The sequence below is a fragment of the Gymnodraco acuticeps genome, unplaced genomic scaffold (assembly GCF_902827175.1).
Source record: "Gymnodraco acuticeps unplaced genomic scaffold, fGymAcu1.1, whole genome shotgun sequence".
NCBI lineage: Eukaryota > Metazoa > Chordata > Actinopteri > Perciformes > Bathydraconidae > Gymnodraco > Gymnodraco acuticeps.
Window position 1 is genome coordinate 1886582 of NW_022991091.1, and position 24671 is coordinate 1911252.

Below are 24671 nucleotides of genomic sequence, written 5' to 3' on the forward strand. Positions count from 1 at the left end.
GTTGGGCACCCCTGATCTAAACACTGAGAGAGTCCTTACCTCACTGAGCTGACGTTATAAGATCCTCTCAGTCTGACAGGAGAGGATTCTCCTCCACCTTGGTGTAGAAACAGCTCTTTATATCCGTTAGCATAGCTAGCTAACCAGATGCTAACAACAATATTCCACGTTACCGCTCGCGCACTGACAAAATGCGCTCGTGCCACACACAGAGAGCCGAGCTTGAATGAAACACAGAGACCCATGTACTTGTACTGTACTGTATATCATATTATTTTCGATGGCTTTACTGTATAATCAGTATAACAGATGAACAGATCGCCACTGGGCTTTCATCTAAACACACAGCCACGTAATGATAACAAAACAAAAGTCGGGGTCATTGGTCAAGCAACACACCAATCAGAGAGCAGCAGTGAGCACACCTCAGGCTGTGTTTCATATAAAGAATAAATAAAGAATACATATTTGTATTCTTTATTTCTGATGTATTTCACACAAAAAACTTTTGGTGAAAACATTTTAACATATATGATTAAAAAAAAAAAACGGAAAAGTGGCAATAAGGCTTGCCCACCCTGCGTTGGGGGGGCACAGTGACTCATTTGGGGGGGCATGGCCCGCGAATGACCCCCCATGACGCCGACCCTGCAGCAATGTAGTGCCGACTTTCTTACACGCTGGAAGGCCAATCGCTTTTCTTTACCCCGAAATCCGCTCATTCTTGCTCTCGGTGTGACAAGCTCTCAAAGTTCTGTACTCAAACCGGAAGTACTCAGCCGCCGGAAGTTGATAGACCCCATCTTGTGCACAGAGCCTATAGAACACATCATTTAAACCAGGAGGATGTAAACAGAGGAGAACAGCCGGTCTGATTTAGTGTCATGTGATTATCCTGTAATGAGTAACATACACGGTGTTGATCAGCTATATAAACAGTTCATTTATTGTCTCGATACATGTGTTGTGTAAGCAGTGTTGAGACTAACGCGTTACTGTAACACAACAGAATTTCACAAAACACAACAGCATTTCAGAAAACACAACAGCATTTCAGAAAACACAACAGCATTTCACAAAATGCCACAGCATTTCAGAAAACACAACAGCATTTCACAAAACGCCGCAGCATTTCACAAAACACCGCAGTATTTCACAAAACGCCACAGCATTTCACAAAACACCGCAGCATTTCACAAAACACCGCAGCATTTCACAAAACACAGCAGCATTTCAGAAAACACCACAGCATTTCACATTGGACGGAAAGGGTATTCCTTAGGGACAACACTTATTGTTTGTGATTGGACAGAGCCAGCCAGAGAAACACTGCTGTGATTGGTTGTTTTTGCTGCCAATCAAGAAATGACTTCGTGATTGGCCCAACACATCAGCCGTTAGCTGTTAGCACACACTCAGAGCTCACAGCTCCTCATATCTGTTCAGAAACTGGACAAAAGTTAAAGATATGCAAAACACAGACTGTCTATGTCATGGTGAATACAGTCGCTGCTTTATTTATGTCTGTATGATGTTGTTGTGCGTGTGGACGGAGCAGCTACAGGTTAGTTTAGCCTGATCGATCCGATTCCGATAGGATTTACATGGAGATACGCCCCGCCCCCTCTCCAGCGTCTTTTTTGAATGACAGGAGTAAACACAGAATTAATGCTTTATTAATTCATGGTTTTTAAGGGGCTTATCTCCATGTAAATACTATGGTAGACTACCCAATATTCGCATCGCTCTAATCGCTCGAGTTTCACCGCGGCTGTCAGCTGTGTTTGCTCCTGTCATTGAAACAAGACGCGCTGGAGAGGGGGCGGGAAGTATCTCCATGTAAATCCTATGGGAGATACCAACTACAACAAAATGAACATATTTGACCGTGATTTAATTGTAATACACGTTTCAAAGTGATGCCGAAGTAACTACATACTGATAACGGTTAGTAAAAACCATGAATTAATGCTTTGACAAGTCTGCAGACAAGACGGCAGGTGAAAATCTTTTAAAATGCGTGTTTTCAGAATGGAATCGGATCCATCAGGCTAAACTAACCTGTAGCTGCTCCGTCCACACTCACAACAACGTCATACAGACATAAATAAAGCAGCGACTGTATTCGCCATGACATAGACAGACTGTGGTTTGTACATGTTTAACTTTTGTCCAGTTTCTGAACAGATATGAGGAGCTGTGAGCTCTGAGTGTGTGCTAACGGCTGATGTGTTGGGAGGGACCGGTTGGGACATATTGCGCTGTCGGACGTTGACCAATCACGAAGCGTCATTTCTTCGATGGCAGCAAAAACAACCAATCACAGCAGTACTTCTCTGGCTGGCTCTGTCCAAGTCCAATCACAAACAAGAAGTGTTCTCCCTAAAGGAATACCCTTTCCGTCCAATGTGAAATGCTGTGGTGTTTTCTGAAATGCTGCGGCGTTTTCTGAAATGCTGTCGTGTTTTCTGAAATGCTGTAGCATTTTCTGAAATGCTGTGGCGTTTTGTGAAATGCTGTTGTGTTTTCATTTTAAGTCATACGCTAATATTAACCAATACACAGCTTCAATCATTACTTTACTTACCTTGACCACATAACAGCTGTATTGAAGGTTTGCTTTTTGATCAATAAACACAACAACAAAAAGCAAACTCCACTGGTATGGAACATACATGGTCTAATATCCAGAGGAGATGCGTTTATTGAGTAAACAAACGGTCAAGGGCAGAACGTCTGCACAACCCACTGCACCGCACGCCACGGTTAAGGCTCCTCCAGACAGCCTCCGCGATAATCGATCGTCGACGAGCCTTTACAGAAATGTGTTTTCCTTTGAGGCGGCGAGCCCACATACGTTTCCCGGTTGCTGCCGGAAGACCTGGGAGTCCGGGACCCGAACGTTTGAGAAATGACGAACGGCTCATTTCGGAGAACACTCGCGCGTCTGCTTGACGCCGGGACGACCGGCGACCCTCCCCTACAGGCGCTCGGACGCGAAGGCCCGCCCACAACTGCGTGCACGTCTGTGACCGCAGTTTTAATTCAGTTTGATATTCACTTCGCAATACCCTTTTCCTCCACACTTTTTCAAGTCAAGACCCTTTTATTTATATAGCAATAGCACTATATTCCAAATTCCAAGTGTGCCTCAGTGGGCCTTCTTATTCTACGATTGCATGTTTTTACCTGGTGAAGAGTATAACATTTATTTAAGGTTATCCTAATCATTATCAATGATAGGAGATTTTCTCAAATTTCGGGAAAACATTAAACCTATAAACTAGTTTGTATTCTCTATTGTTTAAACAGAGGGCCTGAATTGTGCAATCGTATGTAACAATCTTCTGGAAAGTATTAGCATTTTGTCACTATGTTAGTAAGGAGCATAGTGTCCTCCTAATGTGTTTGGATTCACAAATATCACACACGTCCCCATGCAAGACAAAAGTGGTGTGGATGAAACATGTAATAGCTGGATTTAGATGTATAACTGTATAACATACAATTCTGATCTTTATTTAAGCATGTAAATTGCATAGGTTTTAGTGTGAGCTGTTGTGACATGGCCCCACCAATTTCCAGGAGATCTGAAATATAGACCCCAACATGTTGCACAGTGGATATGAGTGTTTCAGCGTAGCATTATGCGTGCCGCTGCCAGCTACACATTATTTGTCCCATACTATTATAGGTCTTTACAAGTGAATACATCTATTAATGTGTCAGCTCTGTGGTTGTAGACATTTTTAGGGCTATTAAAATGACAAAACATTACACTAGAAACACTCTGGTGATAGGGCAGTAGTAGTAATGTGAAACGCATGGCTAGTTAATAGTGACAAAGAAAGGGGATGTAGCTCAGTGGAAGAGTGTGTGCTTCGCATGTACAAGGTCCTGGGATCAATCCCCAGCATCTCCAAAAGCATTTACCTATATCTTCTCATCTACTAAATGAAGACAACCTCCAACCCTCAACAAGTGCTCCTCATTCTTACAACAATTTAGTTTCTTAATCGTACTTACCTCATACAAGGTCTTGGGATCAATCCCCAGAATCTCTAACAGTCATCATAACTGTCACCTTTCAACACCCCCTGAACTGGTGAAAAAGAAACAACCTTACTGTGTACTGTTGTCGAATGTCCACTGATATTTCGCAACCAAATGCTTTGGATAATAATGACTGATAATTCAACGACTTAAAGTTAAACTAAAGGGGATGTAGCTCAGTGGTAGAGTGTGTGCTTCGTATGTACAAGGTCCTGCGATCCATCCCCAGCATCTCCATCATGATTGAAATGGTAGCTTCTTCTTAAGACTATCTCAAACAATCAACTAGTGCTCCTCATGTAAACCGGTTCATGAGCTGATCTATTTAGCTTTTGCCAGCATGTATAATGTCCTGGGATCAATCCCCAGAATCTCTCTGAACACCATCTAATGATTCAACAACTAAGATGCTGATAAAAGACTTAAAATAAATAAATGAATTGACCAGACAATCTTTAAAGAGACAGAAGGGGATGTAGCTCAGTGGTAGAGCGTATGTTTCGCATATATAAGGTCCTGGGTTCAATCCCCAGCATCTCCATCAGAAGTGGAGTAAATCTTTAATACTAGACTATGTTTCCATGAATGTTTATCAATTAAACGTACAGTGTGTAAGATAAAGCAGATTTTAAATGTATAACATTAAATTATTCAGGTATATCTATTGAATATGAATATTTGATTGAAACCAGAGCATTCTTTTCTAATGAAAAGTTCAAATGCTTTCAATAGATTCAATGTCATGTGACCAAGTGACCCCAAATCAATGTAGCATTGAATCACAACACTGAACGAGTAGGACACCCCTTCTTCTTTATTTTGATTTAAGTGTTTTTTCAATTTGATTGAAAAACCAGAACGTTTTTCAAGTGAATAGTCTTGTTTTTGTGATCAAGTCACTCCAAGTCAATGCAGGATTGTAATGCTACACTGTATGAGTAGGACACTTTTTCTTCTCCTCTTTTGATTGGACTTCCGTTTTTTTTTCTATTCGGCATCAATGTTTTATTGAAATGTTGCATACATGTCAGAATTCTCTTATCACCACACAACAATTTGGATATCAATCTAATAAAAAAGTAAATGTTTTTTCTTTAGCACTTTCCTTCAAGCGCTAATATGACATACACACACTCTTAATGAAAGTTAACGTTGGCTCAAGAGAGGCGGGAGGCCCTGAGGACAACAGCCAACACATTTGAGACAACTTGATGCTTTCAGTCACATGAGATTACCATGTTATCGATAACACAATAAAGATCTTATGATGTAACTCCCATCTGTTGTGATGCAACCTCAGAAGGACAAAGAGTAAACATGATGATTAAGCCTCAGGGTCATTAGTCCACTACATCTCTGGGGTTCTATTGTTGATGTCATGCACTGGGACTAGTAGTCTCCATGCATAACAAACATGCAACTGCGTGCTAACTCCCTATACACTGAGAGAAGGCCACTAATGTTAGAAGGCCTAGAATAAAAAATGCCCATTTTTTTCCTGAATAATTAAAAAAAGATGTGCTCTGTCAATTTAGAAGAATGGTGAAATAGGAAAATATCTGACAACAATGTTATCAATGACAAGAATCATAGGAATTCATAGAGACAAAATATATTGTTATTTACTGTAAGTTCAGCTTTGGCGACCAACTCCAAGACTTTGTGAGTGTGCTGACCTTTGAGGGAACTAAATGAACGGAAAGGTCCATGATGGAGGAAGTTATCATTTTAGAGGTGTATCGCCTTCCAATGCAATTTCACACAATGTCACAGCAAAGCAAGGACAGGCAAGGCTTTGTTAATGTGCACCATTGAAACGTGCAGCACTTTACTCCTTTAGCAAAGACCTTGAGCCAAGGAGTTGCCCCCTGGTCAGCTGGAGGGGGATCAATCCTTCTTTAGGAGAGGGCAAACCTCCTTCCATCGTTGGCTCTTCTCTCAAAGCACATAGTGGGCTTGGGCAGCTGTTCTACCCATGGAGGCTGGTCAAGAACAAGCTGTGATCAGACCTTTATTTAAAGAGAATTGACCACTGTGTCCTTGGGAGGTTATTGCCGGGGACTTTTTGAGTGGATTTCTGACACCAGGTGGTAGTTTGCGACATCTTTTGAATCCAATTCATTGTCCCATGCAGACTGGGTGGTAATGTCTGCTGGAGGTGTTTTACTTCCAAATTGGTCAACTAGATGGCATAGGAGCATTAGTTGGATTGACTAACATGGATTAAACCAAAACAATATGTAATGTAAGATTTGCAGAAGGTATAGGGGTAAAGCTCCCAATATCACAGCTCCAAGGGGTCAGACTGCACCACATGAAGGTCGCGATTATTGGAGGTTGACAAACACAACTGTCTCATTACTTGTAAATGCTTGCTGCTGTTACCAGCAGCTACTTTACTGTTCAAGAAGGCCACTTATGGTAATTTCCAACGTAACTCTAATCCAAACATCCTTTTTGTTAGCAAATAAATATTTCATCAGTTTCAGCCTGCGCCCTTTCTTTCTGAAATGGTCACACAAGACCCAAAATCACCAGATCACAACAATACTCTAAATGGGGTGTGAGGGTGACATTAAATTGGGCTTCTCCTTTTTATAACACCCACAAATTGGCTTACACATGTCATTGTGTGACAACAGCATTGTGTTGACTGAAACTTAAGAAAAATATTCTTCTATAGGGCTCAGAAGTTAACTATTCACTCCATTACTGAAAAATGTACCAATCAAAATTAGATTAGATAAGATTTATTTTATTGATCCCAATTTGGGATTTTTTTTTTTGCATCATGTAAACAAGGCATTGCACATAATGTGAAAATGAAAAAGAGTAGAAAATAAACAAACGTAAAATATAAACATCTCAAAATAGAAAATAAAAACAGAACTAAATAAAATACAAGATGTACATTTTGACTGAAAGATATATTTCTGTAGATTATCCGTCAAATATAAACAATATGAAGTGCCGCTAGCACAATTTAAATGTATGTATTAGTATGATATTTTAACATTAAGTGTAAAAGAAATAGCATATTACTGTATAAGGTGAAGTGTGAAGACACTATGGATGAAGAACGTTTTTGAAGGGAAAAGTGGTGGAGTCCAGCTATCAAAGTAGCATAAGAAACTATGAAGCTGTGAGTTCTCGACATAATTGAATTAATTGAGCTAATGCTCAACACCATGCATTTATGTTATCGTGCTTTAACAGTTCAGATGAAACACTTGTTAGTTTTAAGATTAAACAACCTTGAATCAATAGTTTGTTTTGGTTTGTCTCCATTGTTATATTTTAATAAATATCTTTTTTTTCTTTCTCTGAGCTGCCATCCAATGAAATGCCTGCGGCAAAGAGGGAGTTCCCTTTAACATCAGACTACACTGACACAGTGCAACAGTAGGATGCCTGGACAGGTAATGGTAAACACCCACAGAACATATTGCAGGTTAACAATCAGTGTTTATACCTTTTAAAATAAACGGTCAGATCTTTTGAATACAGTTCATGACTTTGAGAATTTTAGTTTAAAATGAATTACAGCAACATAACTAACTCATCTAGTATAGTTTTTTTTACCTTGTCTGGCTTCAGTGCGACTGTCAACTACAAATTCACAATTGTCTCTCTCACTGTACTATGTTATTTTCTCATTGTGGTGGTTAACTTTTGTATCATTATCACCATTATCTTGGACACAAATTTGCATGAACCCATGTATGTTATTTTGTGTAATCTGTGCGTTAATGGACTTTATGGGACTGCAGCCTTTTATCCAAAATTTGTTTTTGATCTGCTGTCTGATCATCAAATCATATCATATCTGGGATGCTTTCTACAAGTGTTTGCGATATACTCTTATGCATCAATAGATTTCTCTGTCTTAGCTCTTATGGCCTATGACAGATATGTGGCTATATGTCGACCTCTGGAGTATCACTCAATAATGTCTGTGCAAAGGACTGCTGTGCTTATTGCTCTCTCCTGGCTTGTCCCTCTCTCCTGTGAAGTGATGGTTATTACTTTGACATCTAAACTAAAATTATGTGGTTCTCAGATAGATAAACTCTATTGTGAGAACTGGTCAATTGTCAAACTTGCTTGTAGTTCAAATGCAGTAAACAGCATTATTGGATTGATCGTAGTGACTTTCTATATTGCGCATGTTGTCTTCATCTTTTGTTCTTATGTGCAGTTGGTCAAATCAGCTTTAAAATCCAAGGATGTTATGAGAAAGTTTACACAGACATGTGTTCCACATTTGTTTTGTCTGTTTAATGTCACTGCCGCTTTGCTTTTTGACATTATGTACTCACGGTATGGGTCAGCATCTGTGTCACAGAGTGTAAGGAACTTCATGGCTATACAATTTCTCCTGGTGCCCCCTATTCTCAACCCTGTTATCTATGGACTGATCCTGACTAAAATTAGATACCAAATTATAAAGTTGGTTATGATTGCAGGTCAGAGAATGAAGTTAGGAAGGAAGCTTTGATTTTTTGAAAAGGTATATTTCTATGATCCAGTACATTATGTTATTGATCGAGCAGGTTTCAGAAGTCAAAGGCATGACGCGTCACATGAAGCTAGTGTGTGAGCTGCTGAGCACATCATATCTAGTCCTTTATTAGAGATGTGTCTGTTGTTTGTGTTTGTTTTTAGTGTCAGGATGGAACCCTTGTCTTTTTCTCTGCAAACAGAATCTACCTATGGGTACAAATAAATAACATGAACCTGAACCTGAACCTGAACCTGAGCTATAACTCTTAGGGCTTTTACAAACAGAGATTGTTATTCTGTAGATAATAACAAGATCTTATCTCTGGTCCCAAAAACGTTTTTAAACTCGATCAAAACTGTCTAACTCTGACTCCACTGGTATTATATTCTCCTCTTAGGGTAATTAAAGATTTTAAAAACTGACTGACTGAAAACAGTTTGATCTTTTTTACTCATTTGTATGTAAAATGTTTATAAAAACAAATGCCCTTTTTTGAAACTGAATCTCACTTGTCCCCTAAATCAGTTTGTGATCTCTCTCTTTTTTCCTTGTAATGATGCCAGCCAAACTTCCTCTTGAATACAATGAAATAACTATGAATAAGAATTAATCTTTTATTTTGTTAGTTATATTTTGATAACCTTAAGTGAGGAAGACAAGTATACCACACAGTGGATTTGAGGTGTTTTTTATATTTTGTTCAGAATTAGCTTTAAGCTTAACTTTATACATTTTAATAATGTTTCTTCAATGGCAAAACACATGGGGTAGACAAAATAACTGAAACACCTTACAGTATAACGCAATGCATTCTGCAAACAGTTGAGCCCATACTTCTCTGGTCATGTGGTCATCGTCACACACACTACAGAGCATTTCATTGTACATGGTTACCTTTACTGTGCCTGCCCAATATACATATGTCTGTTTTAAGGGAAGTTAAGAAAAAAAACTACAATGTCATATCTATAACATTAGATCGGTTCTGTGCGCAGTAACTGAGGTGAATACTGTTCTCCTTGGCCTTGACCTCTGTGTAATATTTGATGAACCTGTGGCTTAAAATGACAATAAAGTACACAATAAATGCATCCTTAAACTGAGGGACAATATTGTTTTGATTTGTGTGTGTCTGTCTCTGTGTGAACTAGGGATAGCAGATCCTCACTACACAATTATTTATATATATATAATTGGTATAGCTATTGATAATGTGATTAATAAAGAACATAATAACAATAATGATGATAATAATAATAAAAATAATACAAAAATGAATAATGAACAATCATATTATAATATTTTCCAAAAATGCATGAAAAAAAGATAGTATAGTATGTGGAAAATATCATCGTAAAGTCATAGTATAGTACCTTGAAAAAAGTCATAGTATGTTGTACTTAAAAAGTTTAGTATATTTCATTAAAAAGAACGTGGTATGGTACGTAATTTTCTTTGTAAAAAGACATAGAATAGTATGGCGAAATATTTGTCAAAAGTCATATTTAAGTATTGAAAATGTGAAAAAGAGTCACAGTATAGTCTGTCAAAACTATGATGTTGTGGAAAAGTCATAGTATAGTTTATCTAAAATTCTATGAAACAAGTCATAGTAAAGTGTGTTGAAAAAGGTCAGCCAGCCAGTGGTTTTAGACTGGAGAGTTGCCAACGCGGTTCCCGTTCTAGCTCCGTGATGATCTACCAACAGGGCCGCTCCTGCCCAATCTGTGTCACGACTCGCGAGCGGGGTGCTAGTGGACTAAACGGCGGATACACTGTGGCATTTGCGCTTCAGATGAGGAGGTGAGGCCCCCTCATAACTGCATGAACCCGTATGGCACAATACAACTCAGACTGGCTTACCTGTACGTAAATCAAGTGGCAAATGCCATAGTAAGGATGGATGATAGGCTAACTTTAAATATATATTTCTTTTTTTCAATGCCATGCGATCTACCCACACTACCTTTGCGATCGACGTATTGGGCACCCCTGCAGTAGAACATTCCACTGTAGCGCCCGGTACATTAATGGGAAACCCTACATGTTTTAGCCCTCTCTATGAAACTTCAAGCTACCCCACAGCACCCCCAAAAGAAAATCTCTGGTGCCGCCACTGGCTGCGGCACATGACGGTTTTGTGTGCCCTCCCATGAACATCATCTGTAGATTTGTTCTGGCGCCGGGTCTGCTTGTTGCTATCCTATTTATTGTGGCATAAGCCGTTTTCTACAGGCACATTTTACCGGCGTATTTTTCATTATGATTCTACTTGTGATAGTCGGACATGACAACCTGTGCAGCCCATGTATTGATTCCATCTGTTAGCTGCTATAATACAAAACAAAACGTCTGCCTGCTCTCCACAATGATCAATGACAGCGAACGGATGGTCAAAGTAAGGTACAAACAAACAGAATCAAACTAAGCCTGGTTAGTGTTGCCTGACTTTATAAAGTGTGTTTTTTTTAATAAGTGTGTGGTTGTGTTCTAGTCACTTTGGTCAGCGCTACTGCTTGTTACAACTTTCATTTGCCGTACTCGCCATAAACTGTTATTGCTCAGGTTGATCCCGCCCCTGCCCCCGCCTCCGACGTAAGCGTGACGTATGCGGTGTATATATACATATATAATATATACATATATAAATATATAATATATAAAATGATGTATTATATTTAGTGCTGTCAAAATTATCGCGTTAACGGCGGTAATTAATTTTTTGAATTAATTGCGTTAAAATATTTAACGCATTTAACGCATGTGCAGAATGGCCCGCCCCATACGTGCCACCAGTGGCAGCGCCAGGGTATGGCTGGGGTAGGCTACACCCATACCAAGAAATGGCTTAGCCCCACCATGAAAAATTATGTTAAAGTAAGCACAATAAAGTCTGCCAACTCGCGCGGAGTAAATTGCACAGACAGCCGTTAGTAAGATTGATTTCAGTATCCACTGTTTTGAAAACTTTTGTCTTTTAATTTATCTTTCCATTCCCACAACAATATACATAAATAAATGGCATATTTTGGACATAGTTCGAATGGTGATTAATCATGATTAATTAATTTTTAAGCTGTGATTAATCTGATTAAAAATTGTAATCGTTTGACAGCCCTAATTATATTACATTATTGCCTCTGAATTGGATTATTATCGGATAGGGTAATAACTTCATAATTAACTACGTCTGAAAGCAGAAGTCCAGGGCAAATAATTGAAAGTCTCTTCAGTGCGCATGTCACAAAACGAGATGCATTGTGGGACATGTCGTTTATGGGCAACCTGCTTCTGTAAAGTAGCATGTAACCGTATAATAAACGTATATATTCTTTGCAAGCTCTTGCAGGGCCACATAAAATGAAGTCGCGGGCCGGATTTGGCCCCCGGGCCTTGAGTTTGACACCCCTGATATTGAACATAGAGTTTCTATCCTCTTAATCTTAATAAGCCACTTAAAGTTGATCTCAAAGTTCACCAGATTGGGGCATTTCACTTTGAAATGCAAACAGTATGTCGACACAGAGCCTCCCCACATAAATAAAAACAATTTAACCCATGTAAATTGTCCTTTTGGAGATTTACGTGTAAATCACATCCACATTTCTGAGCTAAATCCACTCTTGCATACCCCAGGGAATTATGGTCTCGATGTGAACCTTGAATCAATTTCTTGAAGTAGTTGGAAAATAAACTTCACAGTTTTTTCACCATAACCATCTTTCCAAACTTAAAGATGCTCACTGTAAAATCGAACCCTAAAAAATATGTTTTGGTTGAGAGTTACAATCCAATATTAATTCAACAGTCTTCCACTTAACCCTTGTGCCCTCCTCGAATTTTCAACCTTTCGACCCCTTCGTGGGAAAAATGTACACGCCCATAATAACTGCTATTAAATCATCATACATCAACATTTTTTTCTACTTTTTTTTTTTCATGAATCACTTAAAGAACTTATAACGTACTCAAAACTACCAAACATTCAATCATTTTCTGGATTTTAACCCTTTAAATGCCTGTTTCATTATTTGAATTATCTCATTATTTATGACAAAAAAACACAAAAAATGAATTTTTTTCAATATAATAATTAGTAGGGGGATGGAACTTTAGTGGTTATTAGAGTCTTGGATGTGTCAAAGATTAGCACCAAAATTGATTTGACAGCATTATTATTTTGTACGTAGTGTCAGATACTACCTCTGGACACCTTCGTGGCAAAAATGTACACGCCCATAATAACTTCTATTAAATCATCATTCATCAATATTTTTTTCTACTTTTTTTTTTTCATGAATCACATAAACAACTTCTAACGTACTCAAAACTACCAAACATTTAATCATAGTTAGGAATTTAACCCTTTAAACGCCTGTTTCATTATTTGAATTATTTAATTTCTCTCAAAAATGCCTCATTGACTTCCATTCAAACCACATCTTTTGATCTCACTGCCATTGCAGTATAAAACCATGCATTTTGTAATGTCAGCATTTCATTTAGAAGAAAAGTAGTGATATTTGATATTTCTACTCTATTCATGACATTCTTACATTTTGGCCAGTTATATTATGGAGCCGTGTGACTACCAGGGGGCCCCTAGAGTGGTGTGTGTGTGTGTGTGTGTGTGTAGGTGTAGTATATGTGTGCATGTGTGTGTGTGTGTCATTTCCAGCAGCAGACCAGCAGGTCCTGCAGCATGTGACCTGTGCTCTCTCAGGTGATAGAACAACTATTTTTTAGGCCTGTGCACAACCAGCACACACCTCTGTGTGTGTGTGTGTGTGTGTGTGTGTGTGTGTGTGTGTGTGTGTGTGTGTGTGAGAATCTGTAAGCATGCACAGATCATTTCATGGGTAAAAAAGGCCATCTTTTGAGGGATGTGTTTGATGTGTCTTTGAAGAGCTGCTTGATTACTCAAAAACAAAAAACAACTGCTATTGTGTTTATGCACCTGGCTGCCAAAGATAAACATGCAGTCTGACCAAGGGTTTATTTCATTTCATCATTTCAAGCCAAAGAAACCCTGTGATATAATGTGTGTATTAATGTGTGTATTAAAGGTGGGGTAGGTAATTCACTTCAGAAACACTTTTTGTTATATTCCATGGAATGCTCTTAACATCCCGATAGCAATGAATGAATATATTAAATGCTTTGACAATAAATACATAAAAAAAAATCAATCTGTGGAAGCCGTGGTGCTGTAAAAAGCACGACCAATCATTTTAGCCGGCCCGACTAAAATAACTGGATGGCCTAACTGCCTGTCAGCCTTCCATCTGTGCACAAACTTATCTCGTGCCCTCATTGGTCATGTGCGCGTTCATGTGTGTTGGAGGAGGGGCTCTGTAAGGAAGTCTGAAGGAAGAGGCAGAGTTTTTCCGCTTGTGTACTTTCAAATTCTAGCGCACTCGAGCTGGTTTCTCCATTCTTACCTACCCCACCTTTAAGCAACAATATGAACAAAACATAAATACGTATCAATCACGTCTTTGTGTAGACCACATTTGGCCAAGCAGTGCAATTTGACTTTAGAGAAATACATCAATATCGATCAATATTGCTTAAAGGCATCATGGTGTAAGTCAATAAAGCGGCACTTTGTCAATGTTAGCTATTAGTTCCTTCATTTAGCCAAGCTGGACTGTCTCACCAGAGGCCGCTAAACATCATACAGCTTCCGTTAGATCTACTCCTGCAGATTTAAAAATGGATTTGTTGTTCATAATTAAGCATTTTCTGAGGAAAAAAAGGGTTGCGTTCTCTGGACTCTTCGATAGTGAATTATTTCTGTCTGCCAGCGCTCATACCAATTAGATTTTTTATTGTCCCTGGGACAACGGGATGATCTTAGCCTCGGGCCGCTGGGTTATTTACACAATATTATCATATGTGTAATAATCAACATGATATAAATATGTATTTCATTAATTATCACTGTTTTCATCAATCAACACCCCTGTGTATTTGATCCCAGAGGGATGAATGGACAGCAATTTACAATCACAGTGATGAAATTCAAGTGATGTAATTACCACTCTTTAGACTGTGTTGCATATTGTTACCATAGCTAACGAAGGAATGCTGAGATCATTAATGTGACCTCCCCGGTGAGCCTCAGCGGAAAACTACAGGCCTCTGGGAACAGCAATGGCTGCAGCCAGCTAATTAGGATCAACGGTCAATGTCAACTGGACTCATTTTACTGTGACTTTACCTGTTGACAGTGCATCATCAGAGCTTCATCATTATCATCATCAATCATGAGCACCCCGGGGGGGATATTGAAGCTGTTTTTCGGAAGAGTACATGCAGTAATTATTGTAGAAGTGGTCGACAGGTCATCAACTCCATTCTCCTCTGAGAGCAATTAATAAAACAACACCTCTCTGGAGAGTGAGTCATGGAACTAATTAACACAAACAGGCTCTTTAGCCAGAAGGCTATAGTTTGTATGTAACCACTAAAATAAATATTAAAACAAATAAATGCTATATTTTATTACAAAGTTCAAGACTTTTAGCTCTTGAGTTTGTGTTCTTATTAAGTCTTTATTGATCCTTCCGGTTAAATCCATTAACAACAAAATATGACCAAATTTGATTAAGTGTGCATCTGGACCCGGTGACAACATTACCTATTGACGCAGCAACCACTGTAAGTTATATTCTTGTTTAATTAGACTTCTCGGTTTCATTTATTCGACTCTGTATAATTGTTACTGTAGCTTAAACGGCTAAATCGCTTTTGAGAGATTTAAAATCTCAGATCTGCTCAGGCGAAACCTGCTTTACAGCTCTCAGCACTCAAGCCTGCATTATTAACATAGGCAGGGCCAGTCTATTGTCGCCCATCAGCTGTAGATAGTTAACTAATTAACTTCAGCTGTGAGAACTGAGCAATCAGGCGTCCATTTCGGGTAGCTCTTTCCTGGAGCGTCAGCTTCAGCGGCAGACAGGCTAAGACTGACAAAGACATTAGAGTCCTACAGGAGTAAGACTGACAAAGACATTAGAGTCCTACAGGAGTCACGAGGGAGGCAAAGAGGAGGCAAATCCTACTTTGATTGAGCTAAGTATCGTTGGTGTTTTTAATTTTTAATTTTGTTGTTTAGCCCCTCATGCTATAATCATGTGTATTTTCTCCATTCCTGTTCATGTGTCTTCTCGCAATTATCACTGGCCCCGTGTATCTCGTAATCGATATAACTGGCCTGCTCTCGTCTATCCCACGTGCTTCACTGAGATCCAACATCTAGTTTCAGGTGGCCTGTGGAACTGCCAGTCAGCTGTTCCTAAGGCTGACTTCATCTCTGGCTACGCCTCCCTGCAGTCTCTGGATTTCCTTGCTCTCACTGAGACCTGGATTACTCCATCCAACACATCCACCCCAGCAGCTCTCTCCACTGCATATTCCTTCTCCCATACACCCAGACCCACTGGCAGAGGAGGTGGCACTGGTCTCCTGCTCTCTCCCAAATGGAGCTTTTCCCTCTTCAAGCTACCTAACTTTACTCCTTCCACCTTTGAGTTCCATGCCGTCACAGTAACCCATCCTATACAGTTAACCATTGTTGTTCTCTACCGTCCACCAGGCGCCTTGGGGGACTTCTTGGAGGAATTAGATCATCTCCTCTCACACATCCCTGAAACTGGCCCTCCCGCTGTACTTCTCGGAGACTTCAACCTCCAGATGGGGAAGATAGACGAACTAACATCTCTGTTAACCGCCTTTGCTTTCTCACTCTCTCCATCCCCACCGTAAAGCTGGCAATGTCTTGATCTCATATTCTCAAGGAACTGCGCTACTTCTAACCTCTCTGTAAACCCGCTCCACACATCCGATCACTTCTTCATTTCATTCTCTCTATCCCTTTCCAAACATAACAAACTAATCTCTTCCCATCCTACACTTGTCCGCCGTAACCTTCGCTCCCTCTCTCCCTCTACCTTTGCCTCGTCGGTGCTCTCAGCCCTCCCTTCCTCTGATTCGTTCCAACTACTGCCTCCAAACTCTGCTGCAGAATCTCTCCTCTCTACTCTCTCATCCACTCTGGACTCGCTCTGTCCTCTGACATCTCGGCAGGCTCGTCAGTCCCCTCCGGCTCCCTGGCTAAATGATGCACTGCATGCTAATAGAACCGTCCTTAGGGCAGCAGAGCGGAAATGGTGGAAATCCAAACACCGTGACGACCTCCTAACCTATCAAGCTCTCCTCTCCTCTTTCTCTGCTTCGATCTCTCAGGCAAAAAGCACTTTCTTTCAAGATAAGATCCAATCTTCCTATTCCAATCCTAAAAAAGTATTTTCCATCTTCTCCACCCTCTTGGACCCTCCAAAAGCTCCTCCCCCCTCCTCACTTCTGTCAAGCGACTTTGTTACCCACTTTGAAAAAAAGGTTAATGATATTCGCTCTTCTTTTTCTGACTCACCTTTACTCACCGCTGGGTCACCAGACCTTCCTTCCACCAACACACTAACCTCCTTTTCCCCTCTCTCTCCAAGTGAGGTTCTTACCCTCATTACCTCTGCCCGCCCTACCACCTGTCCTCTGGACCCTATCCCTTCAAACCTCCTTCAGACTATCGCTCCTGATATTCTACCGTTTCTCACCCATTTCATCAACACTTCTCTAACTTCTGGTCACTTTCCAAACAGTCTCAAGGAGGCAAGAGTAAACCCTCTCCTAAAGAAACCCACTCTCAACCCGTCTGATGTTATAAACTACAGGCCTGTCTCTCTCCTCCCGTTCCTGTCTAAATCACTTGAACGCGCTGTCTTTAAACAACTCTCCTGTTATCTCAATCAGAACAACCTTCTGGATCCGCACCAGTCTGGTTTCAAGGCAGGTCACTCCACAGAAACTGCTCTCATTGCTGTCACGGAGGAACTGCACACTGCCAAAACTGCATCCCTCTCCTCTGTCATCATCCTGTTGGACCTGTCTGCTGCATTCGACACGGTGAATCATCAGATCCTCCTTCGCACTCTCCAAAAACTTGGAGTTTCAGGCTCTGCACTTTCCCTCCTCACCTCATACCTGAAAGACCGTACCTACAGGGTGACTTGGAGAGGGTCTGAGTCCGACCCTTGTCAATTAACTACAGGGGTCCCTCAGGGCTCTGTTCTTGGTCCCCTCCTCTTCTCCTTGTACACAAACTCGCTCGGATCAGTCATTAGCCCGCATGGTTTTTCTTACCACTGCTACGCTGACGACACCCAATTAATTCTGTCCTTTCCCCGCTCAGAGACCCAGGTCGTCGCACGCATCTCTGCTTGTCTAGCTGACATCTCTCAGTGGATGTCTGCTCACCACCTCAAGCTCAACCTTGACAAGACTGAGCTGCTCTTCCTCCCGGGAAAAGATTGTCCAACTCTTGACCTGACAATCAACATCGGCACCTCAGTTGTTTCCCCGACTCAGACTGCAAGGAATCTGGGTGTGACCCTAGATAACAACCTGTCCTTCACTGCAAACATCGCTGCTACAACCCGCTGCTGCAGATACACGCTTTACAATATCAGGAAGATACGTCCCCAGCTGACTCAGAAAGCGACTCAGGTTCTGGTCCAGGCTCTCGTCATCTCACGCCTAGACTACTGCAACTCCCTCCTGGCTGGTCTACCTGCATGTGCCATCCGACCTCTGCAGCTCATCCAGAATGCAGCGGCTCGTCTGGTTTTCAACCTTCCTAAATTCTCCCACACCACTCCGCTCCTCCGCTCCCTTCACTGGCTTCCGGTAACTGCTAGAATCCACTTCAAGACACTGGTACTTGCTTACCATGCTGCGAATGGATCTGGCCCTTCCTACATCCAGGACATGGTTAAACCGTACACCCCAGCGCATGCACTACGCTCTGCATCAGCCAAACGACTCGTTGCGCCCTCGCTGCGAGGGGGACCCAAGTTCCCATCGGCGAAAACACGTGGGTTTGCTATCCTGGCTCCAAGATGGTGGAATGAGCTCCCCATTGACATCAGGACGGCAGATAGCTTGCACATCTTCCGGCGCAAACTGAAAACTCATCTCTTTCGACTCCACTTCGAGCGTTAGAACGATTAACGAAGCACTTTTATACTAATAAAGGACTGGATTACCTAAAGCCAGTTGAGTAGCACTTGAAATGTTTGGCTCTATGAAACCTGATATACTTATATGATTCTGTTTTCTTCAAGGTTGTGTCTTCCTGGTCGAATGTACTTATTGTAAGTCGCTTTGGACAAAAGCGTCAGCTAAATGCAATGTAATGTAATGTAATGTAATTAAGGCGTCAACATAATGAAATCAGGAAACTGAAATAATAATAAACTACAGCCTTAAAACATCAATAGAGTTGATTCAACTACTCTTAAACAGAATGTAAGTTGACACCAGAAACTTCTATATGTCAGATTTATTTGTTAGCATTATGTATTATATTACTATTCGTGTGTTCTCTGAATAAGATAGTGTTTTCCAATGAGCCATAGATAAATTGCTGTTGACATGCATACCATGATTGGGTTTCAGGCACCTCCCTTATCACTAAATGCAAAACTATGTAAAACCATCAACAAATATTTACCCAAATTACTTTTGTCAGCAATTGTGTGGTGTTCTGACACTTTATTTATCATACATGAAAGACTGAAGCAAAAGTGGCTGCATCTTAATGGACCTAGCAGGCACAATAACACAATCACTGTAGTTACACACTTAAAACACAAGCAACTACACAACTTCTGTCGACATCTGAATCTAGTGAAATAGAGGCACACTGGTTAAGTTAGATGATATGGAGTTGCTCTGTTATGAGTGGTTCCCTGTTTTGTTTCACCTACAGTATAAGGATGCAACACAGGTGAAGCAAAATACCTCACAGTTCATTATGTCACACCATCTCGCTAACAAAAACCTGGCTGTGACACCAAGATCTGCAGCAATGTGCCATACAAGGCAGAAAAGGAGCTGCCTTTTCTGCTAGCAAGTAAACATATATATATATATATATGTTAGGAAGAAAGAAATGCACTCAACACATTTGTTAGACCTTAAGGACACACAATGAGTTTCAGTGAGAAACACTGAATGTAAACATGAATATGGCTTTGTTTACAAGAAAATTCAATCGGCATATTTAAGGAAGAGGCTGTATTTACAATGAATGTCATCCACATGCCACTGTGCACAAATGAGGCCTTGGCTTTATGTATAAACATCATTACTGGCCAAGCTTCCAGCTCTAAGGAAGGTGAGGTGACATCTCAAGAGCCTTGCCACAATATCCAAAGACTTATGCTCTACCAGAACGTTTTAACATGCAATATGGGAAAAATAGGCATCCTTAACACTGTCACTGAAAGATTAACTCATGTTACTGCAAAAGGGGCAATAAGTCCATCTGAAGCTGCTGTGGGGACTTGAAAAATAAATAGTGGCAGAATTTGCATTACACCATTTGCAGTAGGTATTCATCTTTAGAAAAGCTAAAGTTAATATGGATAATGTTACTGTAGCTTAAATAAACAATAACATCTCAAGCAGCAACTTAGAACACAATTATTTACCTCATTACACTGTTGCCCACAAAGTTGGAATAAATTATAAGAGGATTTACCTCTTCTCATGAAATGATTGTGACACTGATATAAAAAGAGAGAGAATGTCCCAATGGCAATGATTTCAGCCAGTCTCTAAATGTCATTGTAAAAATGTGGTGCATGCAAAGACACAGAAAGAATAATATGTAACAAAACTAAATAAAAAGATATAGCACTGTTATGACAAAAAACCCTTCCAATAAAGTCCTTGTCAGGGTCTATGCAGAAACTTTAATGATTTCATGAAGGTGGCAGGAAGAAAAGATGAGCCCATATTTTGAAAAAGATTTCTCAGCAATTTTAAAATTATTTTTAGCCTATTAAATAGGAATTATCAGTGGTTATCACTCCTTAGGTGTGGATCAGAAGGGGCCTACTACAGGTGTAGTGTGATCTAGATCCGACCAAGAGGTGTCTTATTTAGTGCATCATATTCTTCACCCTTGACAGCGGTTTAACAAATAATGTGCTACAGTTATCAGAGATAAATACCACCTCTTTGTAAATTCGGCAAAGGTGGGAGAAATTATATGATTTATTCTTTGTCTAAATGACATTGTCTGTTTGTCCCGGCCTGTGACCTCACTACTGCCATCAGCTTTTCAGATGAAACCCCGGCCTGCACAATAAGGCTACTTACTGCTAAAGTATATTATTAATGTACCTCCCATGTAGATTTAACACACCAACAATAGTCATGTTTGTTGTTTACGTACATTATTAGATCAATGTCCTTCCTGTAATATCATTGGAGTTTGTAATGGCACTCTTAACTTCTGAACCATGTGTGGCCTGTTACTAGAAATAGGGTGTTTTCTAATTTTGAAACTCTCTGAAAGTCATAACATTCGGTTATTAATATCATTTTATTTTATTTCTGCAAACTATTTTTTCAAATAAATAATGTGTATCACAATGTATAATATTAACCTTGAAATTATTTAATTCAATCCAACTTTTTGGTTGGCTATTAAAAAAGTGCAATGGAGACTTGTTTTTTTGTTTTGATACAAGGACTACACCGACACATCTCAGTTTGAAGTCACATGGTACCAATATCATTACAGGCTAATGCCATGGGAGAAAATGAACAACTGCCAACACGGTTTGTAAGGCAATGATTGGACACAGAACAGAAAGCACCTTTGATGATGGCATCTCCCATCATTAAGGTCGTGTAAATGCAATTTCTGATGTTTGTAGTGTGGAACAAAAGGGGCACTAAAGAGTGTAACTAATGCATCAGCACTTCAATGGTCTGGCTTGTTTGAAGCAAATATATCTGCACTTTTCTTCTTAATCTTTATGGTTTATTGCACTTATTATAAGTCACTTTGGATAAAAGCGTTAGTTTACTGAAATGTTATGTATTGTTAAAATGTAATCTACAATAACAATAGAAATTAAGATTTGATGATGAATAATGTTTCAGTAGTTACTATGTTTACTCTGTCAGGGCTAAGTGGGACTACAAACTACAGAGTTGTTCTTTTTACTCTCACTTTGCTGTGTTACTTTGTGATTTGGCTGGTAAATTTGACCATTATTGTGACCATCATTTTGCACAAAAAGCTTCACGAGCCCATGTATATCTTCCTGTGTAATCTGTGTATAAATGGACTTTATGGGACAGCAGGCTTTTACCCAAAGTTCCTGATTGATCTTCTGTCTACCACTCATGTTATTTCATATGCTGGATGTCTTCTGCAGGGTTTTGTGTTGCACTCTTCAGTTGCTGCAGATTTCTCTTTTCTCGTGCTGATGGCCTACGACAGGTATGTGGCTATATGTCGACCTCTGGTGTACCACTCTTTCATGACTAAAGAGAAAGTTGGTGTGTTTGTGTTTTTTGCTTGGTTAATACCCATTTGTTTGGTGTTCATGAGCACAATAACAACATCAAGAACAAGTTTATGTGGCTCACAAATACCGAGAATCTACTGTGTTAACTGGTTGATAGGTAAACTAGCTTGCTCTGCCTCCATTGCAAACGTTGTTATTCCAGCTTTTAATTATACATTTTATTTCGGTCATTTTATATTTGTTGGTTGGTCTTATATACATCTGATCAGAACATGCAAAGCCTCCAAAGAGAACTGGAGTACATTTATGCAGACATGTGTACCACATTTATTCTGTTTAGCAGTGGGTGTTGTTTCTTTGCTTTTTGATTTGTTGTACATGCGATTTGGCTCAAAAGGACTGCCGCAAAGTGCCCAGAATTTTATGGCAATGCAGTTTATCATTGTTCCTCCAGTTATCAATCCTCTGATGTATGGTTTCAAATTGACACAAATAAGACAAATAATTAAAAGTGCTCTGTGTGGTAGAGGATCAGTTGTTGGATTAAAGTCCTGAGCTGTTCACAAAGGAAAGTTCAGTTTGTATATACAAATGTGTGCAGAAAAACCCAATATGTCTAACAGAACTGTTAATCTTTAGATAATGTAACATGTGCAGAGTATAAGGCCCAACTCAGTACTTAGAGAGTGAAAGAAAGTAGTTTAGAGGGGACGCCTGTCTTTCTCTTAGGCGTGTGAAGCAGGCCAACCATAAGTTATCTTTATCACTACAATCATATCTTAAATGTTCCTCCTAATATATCTCACATTTACTATATTTTAATAGTTTGGATTTCAATACATCTGTATTTTATCATAAAACGTATGATTCGTTTCACACAGGTGTGTTTCTTTTGAGTAGTTGCACAATATTGTTATTCTCAGATCAGTGTGTGGGGGGGGTCAGTGTTGCTCAAGAACATATCCATAATGTAATGGGAATATAGTTTCTCCCTTTTCCTCCAATCATTATTCCCATCAGCCATCATACATATATATGGTTTCTATGTGTAGCACATTAACAGAAATATATGTTTTCTATGTGATGAGTGTCTTAAGACTAGGGCAGTAAAGCTAATACGTTTTTGAAAATGGAGTGAGTCCTCTGCACCAGCCGGTTGTCATTGAGTCGTTCCCAGAGATGTTGAGTGGGTCCTCAATAGGTTTTTTTCTTAAGAAAAAAACGTTAGTTTTAAACCTGTGTTTGATGCTATGTAATAATTGTTATAGTTACAGTGTGTGTTCAAAATGTATCTGAAAATAAATCAAATAAAACCCAAAATCTAATAACTTAATTTACAAAACTTTGTACCAATAGAATGTGATATAAGCCGAAATCATGTGAAACTTGAAACATATAAAACATGACCCTTGACTAAGACATAAGTAAAACAATAAGGTGCTGCCCTCACTGCAGTTGTGTAGAGACTGTTGAGGATTGACAGAGTTGAACTTTAAGGGGGCTTTATGTGTACAGGAATTAACGATCCACTTCAGAAGGTGGCTTTAACTTCAGGTTTGTTCCCTAAAAAAAATGACTTTCTCTTTACAGTCATATAATCAATGTGTGCCACCATTACATTACATTACATTGCATTTAGCTGACGCTTTTATCCAAAGCGACTTACAATAAGTGCGTTCCACCAGCCTCAGGCAACAGGCTGAGGGACTGAAGTAAACAAAAAAGAGAATTACAGTAGGTCTATTCTAGTTATATTACATACTTTCTTTTAATAACCGTATTATCTTTTCACACAACCTTCTGAATTTGCATTGATGACAAGTTCAGTGTGTCCTGTCAGCCTTTATCTACAGCAGGGGTCGGCAACCCGCGGCCCTTTAAGCCCTCTGCTCTGGCTCCCTTGAGCTTAGACAAAAATAAGAAGGAAATAAAATAAAAGTATTTTTAGGACTATTTATATTTTGTTGCATGGTTGAAAATGTTTCGTATCTTGTATTTTGAGGTGATACTGTGACACATAAATAAAAAACAAAACGGTTTTAATTATCTCAACTAAAATATGCGTCACATCCCGCTACGGTCCCGCGTGAGAGCCTTTTCTTGGAGGCGAATAACCTGACCCCCGGCTCGATGAGCGAACTATGGATAAATCAAAGAAAAGTACCGGAGGAACACAGGATTTAATTCTGTGTGGACAGAGTTATATGCTTTCACAGCAAACGATGCTGGTTTACCGGTATGTTTGATATGTAGAGAGAAGTTGTCAACGGTGGTGCAGCCTTTACGTATCGAGGAACAACAAGGGAGAGGAAGATAGCTGATGATCTTCAGTCATAATTCAATGGGGTATGTCATTTATTTCAGAAAACACTTTTTGTTATATTCCATGGAATGCTCTTAACGTCCCGATAGCAATGAATATATGAAATGCTTTGACAATAAATACATACAAAAATTAATCTCTGGAAGCCGTAGCACTGTAAAAAGCATGACCAATCATTTTAGCCGGCCCGGCTAAAGTAACTGGATGGCCTAACTGCCTGTCAGCCTTCCATCTGTGCACAAACTTATCTCGTGCCCTCATTGGTCATGTGCGCGTTCGTGTGTGTTGGAGGAGGGACTCTGTAAGAAAGTCTGAAGGAAGGGGCAGATTTTTTCCGGTTGTGTACTTTCAAATTCTTGCGCACTCGAGCTGGTTTCTCCATTCTTACCTCCCCTACCTT

The 24671-nt window shown here is 39.8% G+C and overlaps 2 protein-coding genes and 3 non-coding genes across 5 annotated transcripts; all 5 read left to right on the forward strand.

The window, feature by feature from the left end:
• Positions 1-3850: 3850 nt before the first annotated feature.
• trnaa-cgc lies at positions 3851-3922 on the forward strand. The gene has a single exon. It is a non-coding gene; the product is annotated as a tRNA-Ala (tRNA).
• Positions 3923-4218: 296 nt separating this feature from the next.
• trnat-cgu lies at positions 4219-4290 on the forward strand. Its single transcript has one exon. It is a non-coding gene; the product is annotated as a tRNA-Thr (tRNA).
• A 232-nt stretch (positions 4291-4522) lies between these two features.
• Positions 4523-4594, forward strand: trnaa-cgc. Its single transcript has one exon. It is a non-coding gene; the product is annotated as a tRNA-Ala (tRNA).
• Positions 4595-7588: 2994 nt separating this feature from the next.
• Positions 7589-12799, forward strand: LOC117560091 (olfactory receptor 6N1-like). Its single transcript, XM_034236856.1, has 2 exons — positions 7589-8502; positions 12754-12799. Exons 1-2 carry the CDS (start codon positions 7589-7591, stop codon positions 12797-12799), a joined length of 960 nt encoding a protein of 319 aa, XP_034092747.1.
• Positions 12800-21558: 8759 nt separating this feature from the next.
• Positions 21559-22503, forward strand: LOC117560092 (olfactory receptor 1D5-like). The gene has a single exon (XM_034236858.1). It carries the CDS (start codon positions 21559-21561, stop codon positions 22501-22503), a length of 945 nt encoding a protein of 314 aa, XP_034092749.1.
• Positions 22504-24671: the final 2168 nt, after the last annotated feature.

What these genes read in the sequence shown, in the direction of transcription:
- LOC117560091 (XM_034236856.1), top strand. Translation starts at nt 7,589, where the DNA reads ATGAATTACAGCAACATAACTAACTCATCTAGTATAGTTTTTTTTACC. An exon ending in ATTAGATACCAAATTATAAA is followed by an intron (nt 8,503 to 12,753) that starts GTTGGTTATGAT and finishes ACGTAGTGTCAG; the next exon opens with ATACTACCTCTGGACACCTT.
- LOC117560092 (XM_034236858.1), top strand. Translation starts at nt 21,559, where the DNA reads ATGATGAATAATGTTTCAGTAGTTACTATGTTTACTCTGTCAGGGCTA.